The following is an 8,534-nucleotide window of genomic DNA, read 5'->3' as shown; positions in this document are numbered from 1 at the left end:
AGTGAAGCATGACTCACCACTCCAGAGAACCCGTTTCCACTGCTCCAGAGTCCAATGAAGCACGACTTTACACCATTTCAGCTGACGCTTGGCATTGCGCTTGGTGATCATAGGCTTGTGTGCGGCTGCCTGGCCATGGAAACCTATTTCATGAAGCTCCTGACGATGAGCTCTTGTGCTGACATTGCTTCCAGAGGCAATTTGAAACTCAGTAGTGAGTGTTACAATCGAGGACAGACGATTTGTACGCACTTGGTAGGCCAGCTTGTGTAGCCTACCACTTCACAGCTGAGCTGTTGTTGCTTCTAGGCGTTTCCACTTCACAATAACAGCACGTACAGTTGATCAGGGCAGAAATGTGACGAACTTGTTAGAAAGGTGGCATCCTATGACGTTGCCAAGTTGAAAGTTCCTGAGCTCTTCAGTAAGGCCATTCTACTGCCAATGTTTGTCTGTGTGCTCAATTTTATACACCTGTCACAAGTTTGGCTGAAATATCCAAATCCACTAATTTGGAGGGCTGTCCACATACATAGTGTTATATGCTTTAGTGTTTCTTTGCTTTCCTCACCTCTCACACAGCAAGAGAAGGTTTATTCTTTATACATTTATCAGGTTTCAGAGTCACTGTTTAAGTAGTGCAATCATTCAGAGCAGGAAGGGCACTGCCCTCCATGTGGGGTGAATGCCAACACAAATCAGAGAGTGGGAAAGGTGACATGAGGATTCCCAAACACAAGTTCCATATTTTATATTCCACAAAAAATGTCCCACTAACAATTTTCATAAAATTCATGAAAAAAAACGGTATCAAATGTGATACTTCATTGTGACGCGAGTTGGCTAAGAGTTGAGGTGTCACGTTATTTCAGAGGTGTCAACCAAATGAACAAGAGCATCAACTCAGACAGAATCATTTATTATCCTACATCACTTACACAACAAAAACAAACAAATAAAACTAAATCTATGAAATGAATTATAACGAAAAGCACGTCTTGCTGTTTTTTTCCTCGACCACATAAATAGTTCTACTCTAGCAGGCTCTTACAGAGCTCAAAAATCATTGTTGCAATGAAGAATATCCAGAACCACTGTTCTAGACCACACCGGAGGTAGAAGTACTTGCCCCTTAAATAATCTGATCCTAGATCAGTGGTTAACACCAAATGTAGAAAGAAAAATGACCCTGGACCACTGGTTAGGGGCAACTTCTATAGAGTCCAATGAACCACACTAAGTTCAACAGCAGGAGTGGTCATGTTGCTCCACTGAATCAAATCCCCCCTCACAGTATCAGTTTCTTCTTTATGGTGCCTGAAAAGGAAAAACAACCATTGATTTAATGAACATATAGACTCACCATCTGCTAACAACTCAATTCAGATTTCGGCACCCAGGGCCTCTTTTAAAAATAAAGCTCAGCTCAGGGTATTATAATATACAGCCCAGTCGACCATAATGGTTCCCAAACCACTGCTTGGAACCTCCCAGTAACACGGTTTCTGTTGCAGTAAAAATGTACTGCCACTACCCTTTCAACTGTGTGTGTTCTAGTCCTGGGTTGCTCTAGCAGTCATTTTTACCACTGACACCCTTTTAATAACTGGGCTTGGAATCTAAATGGGATTCCAGCTCTATGCAAGTAACAACACGTTGCTCGGACTGTGAGATTACGTGTTTTTAATTTAATTGGTCACAGTACAAAAATATGTATGCATTCTTGGAATGGCCGCTTTCTGGCCCCACCAAATCTGGAAACCAGTCCTCGACTCAGTTGTACAAGCCAAACTATCAGTTTAAATAAGCAAGCAGAATAATATATCCCAATATCATTAATACCATGGTCAAACACAACCATGTATGATGGAATAATGATGCCTGTGCTATTGTCTCCAATGGTGAGGGTGTGTGTGGTGTTATTTACTCGTCTCCAGTCCGTCTCGTTTCCTCTTGATTCCGATGGTGAGGTTCTCCTTCTCTTTGAGAGCCTCTGCTGATGAGTTGGGCCGGGGCAGCTGGTGCCCGGGGGTCGGAGCTGGTCTGTTACTGAAGTACATCATCTTTAGAGCCTTGTGACAGGGGGTGGAGGGGGGCTTTAGAGCTAGGAGAAACAGCAATGAATATACACAGAGAGAAGCTGAACTAAGGCTGCATCACAAGTGGCACCCTATTCCCCATAGGGCTCTGGTCAAAAACAAAAGTAGTGCACTATATAGGGAACAGGATGCCATTAGGAGGTGCATATAATCCGCAGGGTAATACAACCATGTAAAAAATGAAGTAACTTGTGAATGATACGCAGTGCCACAGCACACCAACATACCTGTGTAGCTGTAAGGCGTGTGGAAGGGTTGAAGGTGAATAGACCCTGTAGTAGTTCTAAGAGGTCGTCTCCTGCAGCACTGAAGATGTGTTCCAGAGGAGTACCAGGAAACAACTTAAACGACACATAGTCAGGTAGACTACTCATCCCCTAGAGATGGAGAGAGAGAGAGATAAAGAGAGACGGAAACATGAAGGCATGATTTAAATCCACAATTTAGTATTAAGGAACCAGGTATTTTAAAGCAGATGCTTCGTCTTAAAATAACCACACATGCAGACGCAGAAAACACAGACGAGTACTCACAGGCCAGGTGTCATCTGTCGGAGTCCCCAGAGCTTCAAAGATCTTACTCAGCTGGTCAAGATCTGAGTCTCCAGCTAGGAAGGGTAACTAGAGAGAGAGAGGGTGTTACACCACAAACATGCATTGAGCATGGGCTCAGTCCCAAATGGCAACATATTCCTACGGGCCCTGGACAAAAGTAGTGCACTATATAGGGAATAGGGTTCCATTTGTGACACAGCCTTAGTGTGTACAGAAAGATGTGTGTCTGACAATACAGTTCTGGAACCTTAATGCCCAGTCTAGATCAGAAAGTCACCACGAGACAAGACAATTTTGGAATTTTGATTAATCTGAGCGCGTTTCACAGCATTTTTGTACCATTATACAGACAAATTGAGTCGTTTTGTCTTGTCTCAATGCTTAAATTGGACTGAGCTTATGTGGTGTGTATACCCTTAAGAGGAGCTCTGCAAGGATGCAGCCCACAGCCCACATGTCGACGCCCACCCCATACATCCTGGCACCGAACAACAACTCTGGAGAACGATACCACCTGAGAGAGCGCAAAGATTGCATCACAAACCCAGTGAAACATAAATTAAATGCATTTTTTTTTTAACTAAATGGACAAAGGCTTTGAAAAGGAGTTTGAGAGTGACACCTACCTGGTGACTACCTGGTGAGTGTAGACTCTGTTAGGGCTGCCGAAGGCTTTAGCTAAACCAAAATCAGCCAGCTTCAACACACCATTCTCATCCAGCAGCAGGTTATTGGGCTTCAGATCCTACACACAGACACAGTATTTGACTAATTTCTCCTTTGCCAAGATAATCCACCTGACAGGTGTGGCATATCAAGAAGCTGATTAAGCAACATGAACATTACACAGGTGCACCTTGTGCTGGGGGCAATAAAAGGCCACTAAAATGTGCAGTTTTGTCACACAACACAATGCCACTGATGTCTCTAGTTTTGAGGGAGCGTGCGATTGGCAAGCTGACTGCAGGAATGCCCACCAGAGCTGTTGCCAGAGAATTTCATGTTAATTTCTCTACCACAAGTTCACTCCAACGTCATTTCAGAGAATTTATCAGTACGTCCAACCGACCTCACAACCGCAACCCATGTGTAACCACACCACCCCATATTTCTGTTCAGTATATGTATATATTTTGGAGTTTTACAGTTACAAACAGATTCTGAAGATCAGTCTACTGCCCCTAACATTACCTCACACAGGCACCTATGAGAAGGTGTGTATTGTATGAGCATGCTTTGAGAAGGTGTGTATTGTATGAGCATGCTTTGAGAAGGTGTGTATTGTATGAGCATGCTTTGAGAAGGTGTGTATTGTATGAGCATGCTTTGAGAAGGTGTGTATTGTATGAGCATGCTTTGAGAAGGTGTGTATTGTATGAGCATGCTTTGAGAAGGTGTGTATTGTATGAGCATGCTTTGAGAAGGTGTGTGTTAACCTACCCTGTGCAGAACCCAGTGGTGGTGCATGTACTCCAGGCCCTGTAGAGTCATCACTATGAATGCTTTGATGTTGGCTGGAGTCAAAACCAGACTGGTATCTTTGATGATCACCTAGAACACAGGAAAGGGAGTTAGACCAGGGATGTCAGTCTCAATAGTCTACAACCCCCTTTAACTCTACAGGTTCAGGTTCACAGACAACAAAACACCTCTCAGGAAAGCACAAGCTGATCTGACAGATTTTCAGCTCAACATCTCTATACATAGAAAGGCTATCAAATCCTCATATGTCAGACCTCTGTGCACTTTCTCTGTCAATGATCTGATAATGGTCATTAGATCATCTTGAGAGCTGAGGGGAGCGGGGTATGGCGGCTCTTAGGGGGTCTGTTTTCCTGCTCTCTACCTGAGTTTTACTGGCGGTGAAACTGGAGATTCATCTGAAGCCATCGGGCAGCCACAGACTCCCATAAATACAGAGTAAATAAGAGAGATGGCGAGAGAAATGGGGATGGGCTGAGAGAGAGAAATGTGTTCCCCAGGGCCAGAACTGGCCCTACAGAGCTCCTCAGAGAGAGATAGAAACCAACTAATACCATAGCGCTCAGGCTGCTCTCTCTCTGGGCAGTCTTTGATGTTCAGTTTGACTGAACCCATCAGTGCCTCAGGGAGGACATACCAGAGAGCTCTCAGAATGAACAGAGTACTAGTCTGTAAAGGGAGCCTCTCGCATATCCAAAAGAATCTTCAGACTGAGTATTAACCCATGAGTCCCAAGTAGTACCTTCTCTCTCTGGAAAGAAATGGAGTATCCCTGTAGTTGCCTCTAGTGTCCAAAGCTTCTAGAATACCGTCCCAATATGAACAAAACATAAAGCTCAGTCTTACCTCCAGATCTGTCTCCATGTAGTCAAACACCAAGCTGATGTTAGATTTGTGCCCGAATGCATCAAGCAGCTGAGAAACAGAGATATGGACAAACGGTGATGTAAATGTAGGGATATACTAATACATGATATTGTGCTTACTTTGAGAACATTACACAATTTCACAGTAAAGGTGATGGTGAGCAAGATAATTAAGATAGCTTAGAAAGGATGCTTTGGTTATGGATTAATATCCAAATGAGCTCTAAATGATCATAAATGCAACTGATGAGGAAACTGATTCAGGGCTCTACCAGGAAAGCATTAATATTACTACTGACAGTTTCCAATACAACAGTGGTTTAGTTTGATTCTTACCCCAATAATGTTTGGGTGACTTAACTCCTGCAGTAGTTTAATCTCTCGTAGGGCTGTCCTGTTGATGCCTGAGAGATACATGATCAACAAACATGAGACAAATATTCTGAATCATACTTCATGGGGTGGCTTCCCAGACAAAGATTAAGCCTAATCCTTGACTTTAAAAAACAACAACATTTTAATGGAGATTCTCCACTGAGTTTGCTTTTTAGTCCAGGAGTAAATTAATATGTATCAAGGAAACCACCCCATACATAAGTTTGAATCTAAACCACTCTGAAGCTCCTGTACTGGGGTGCGTGGACACACACTCACCATCTTTAGCCTCTGTTCTGTGTCCAACTTTGATCTGTCAGGAGAAACAGCACACACTATTAATAGTGTACATTATAATCAAATCAAACCACCATAGCGTTAAAGTGTGGATATGAAATCAACAGTTTCATGATGAATTGAATGGCTTGGTGTAATCCTGGTCATAGCTAATTTGCATATTGTCTGTCCTTAGCATCCTGTTCTCCCCGGCCCCCAGATTACACCCTACAAGGCCTACACAAAAACGTTACGCAGAAAAAATTGCTGCTGCTGGCAATGTACATTGGAAGATTCTCAACCGGGCAAAAGTCAGTCCTCTCCTCCTCCACGACCGGGAAAATGGAAGCCATATGTAGGAGTGTCAATTTGTTGATAAGCTAACAGAGAAGTGTCCTCCTCTCCTCGACCATCTCCTCCTGCCGAGGAAGAACAAGTGTATCCTATCGGGGAAGTGTTTCGAAATGTCACACCCCCTTTGAATCAGGGGTGTGTTCAGTACGACAGAACGGTGTGCAACGTTGAATTTAAACGGAAACGGTACTGAACAACCAGTTGAAAAATGTTATGATTATGGTGGCAGAGAGGGCGATTACCGTATGGTGCCCTGGATCTGAACCCCGCCCTGTGCAACTAGGTCCTGGACTTCCTGACAGGCCGCCCCCAGGTGGTGAAGATAGGCACAACACCTCTGCCACGCTGATCCGCAACATGCGGATCCCACAGGGCTACATGCTCAGTCCCCTCCTGTACTCCCTGTTCACCCATGGTTGCATGGCAACGCACATCTCCAACTCAATCATCAAGTTTGCTGATGACAACAGTGGTAGGCCTGAGTACCAACAACAACGAGACAGCCTACAGGGAGGTGGTGAGAGCCATGGCGGAGAAATGCCAGGAAAATAACCTCTCCCTCAACAAAACTAAGAAGCAGAGCGTGGACTACAGGAGACAGCAGAGAGAGTACGCCCCCATCCACAGGGCCATAGTGGAGAGGGTGAAAAGCTTAAAATTCCTCGGCATGCACATCACTGACGACATGAAATGGTCCTTTCACAGACAGTGTGGTGAAGACGCCTCTTCAACCTTAGGAGGATAAAGTAAGTTGGCTAGGCCCCTAAGACTCTCACGAAATGTTACAGATACACCATTGAGACCATCCTGTTAAACAAAACCAAATTAGATCTCATTTTCCATTCTTTAGTGATGCATTTTGTTGATCCTGAACCATTCATCCCAGATCTTAGGGACTTTACCTTCTTGATGGCAACTATGGTGTCGTTGGTCTTGTCCCTGGCTTTGTAAACAGTGGCAAACTGTGGGAAGGCAGGAATAACAACATTCGTTGATAAGTAAAACAGAGTGAAACTAACGTTACCATCAACTTCAAAAGTGACAAGCAGATAAATGTAGCTAGCTACTCAACAAACACAGCTGACGTTAGTGTAGTCGGGTAATGAATTACTGCTAGCTAGTTAATTCAGGTTATCATCAGACGGTTTTTGAATTGCTGTCATTTTGAAGCTGTTGCCTTTGCAGAAATCGGCAACGTATCACAACTCATGCCATGGCTAGCTCATTGTGCTGCTTGCTAGCTAGGATAGTATAAGGTAGCAGCTAGCAATCGAGCTTTAGTTTTCTCTGAACCTAAAAAGCACTAACGTTAATCTAAACAAAGCGGCTCATAAGCAAAACACTACTTTGGCAAGAGAATACTGTTTCTCATTACCTGACCCTCTCCCAGAAAATCTAGTTTTTCATATCTTTTTGCTCGGGACTTTACATCAAGCGCCATGATCACAATTTCAAACTGCAATTCTCCAACTTCCGGCTTTGTTAAAGGTCCATAAGTATTTCCGGGTGAAACGAACATCGTTTTGAGTGTTAATTTTTGACCAACAGCGTCATCTGTTGGTTACTATTAACCTGAAGACTGATATCGACGTGATTATATGATCTAACCCACAAAACAAATAGTAACGATAGGTGTGTAGATAGATATTCTATCTCCTTTTATCAAAAAGAGAAACGCACTTGTAATATGGCAAATTATTGTCACCCACGATTAAATCAGGGAGGGGTCTGTGGATCTGGATCTGTCCTAGCCCAATATTGGACTAATAAAGCCTAACGTCACTACTTAGTCCAAGAACCTTAAATGTTCTAAACCCTGTCTAAGCCGGGGGAGGGGTTTCTACTAAGCTATATATAATTGGTTTAAGGGCACACCAAGGATAATTTTGCTATTTGATTTTGAATTTTAAGACCCCTTAAAGTATCCCAAAAATCTATACAAAAAAATATTTGATTAAACATTGTATTTGGCCTTACTGCTATTAGCCCACACAAACACATTAAGTAATAGTTTCACTACATGGAACAACAAATAGTCGCCCCAAATGTTTTTAAATAAAGTTTGTTCTGAGGTGTCTGTCCTATATCTGAGACATATAAGAAAGATCAGGATACATATATATTTTTTAACATGTATTTAAGGTTCCTACAAGGCCATATTTACATATTACTGCGCTTGTTTACAGAAAACCGATGGAAGACAGAGTGGACTACCTGTGGTAATTACCTATCTGCATCTCAGAACATCTGTGTGTAAATGGAAGACCGACACCACAAGCTAGTTGTCAATGAAAAATTAAATTAAAATCAAATGTTATTGGTCACATGCGCCAAATACAACAGGTGTAGGTAGACCTTACAGTGAAATGCAAATAGTCTGGGTAGCCATTTTATTGGCTGTTCAGTAGTCTTATGGCTTGGGGGTAGACGCTGTTTAGAAGTCTCTTGGACCTAGACTTGTCGCTCCGGTACACTTGCCGTGCGGTAGCAGAGAGTACAGTCTATGACTAGGGTGGCTGGAGTCTGAC

The 8,534-nt window shown here is 43.1% G+C and overlaps 1 protein-coding gene across 1 annotated transcript; it reads right to left on the bottom strand.

Moving 5' to 3' along the window:
- Positions 1 to 903: 903 nt before the first annotated feature.
- On the bottom strand, positions 904 to 7,503 carry cdk7 (cyclin-dependent kinase 7). Its single transcript, XM_035785871.1, has 12 exons — positions 7,382 to 7,503; positions 6,909 to 6,968; positions 5,656 to 5,689; positions 5,338 to 5,405; positions 4,982 to 5,050; positions 4,094 to 4,204; positions 3,280 to 3,398; positions 3,068 to 3,167; positions 2,633 to 2,719; positions 2,327 to 2,476; positions 1,928 to 2,072; positions 904 to 1,317 (listed from the first exon to the last, which is right to left on the bottom strand). Exons 1-12 carry the CDS (start codon positions 7,445 to 7,447, stop codon positions 1,289 to 1,291), a joined length of 1,038 nt encoding a protein of 345 aa, XP_035641764.1. The 5' UTR covers positions 7,448 to 7,503; the 3' UTR covers positions 904 to 1,288.
- Positions 7,504 to 8,534: the final 1,031 nt, after the last annotated feature.

The sequence above is a fragment of the Oncorhynchus keta genome, chromosome 14 (assembly GCF_023373465.1).
Source record: "Oncorhynchus keta strain PuntledgeMale-10-30-2019 chromosome 14, Oket_V2, whole genome shotgun sequence".
In the NCBI taxonomy this organism is placed as follows: Eukaryota; Metazoa; Chordata; class Actinopteri; order Salmoniformes; family Salmonidae; genus Oncorhynchus; species Oncorhynchus keta.
The sequence above is the reverse complement of the archived record's forward strand: the minus strand, read 5'-3'. Positions and strand labels throughout refer to the sequence as shown.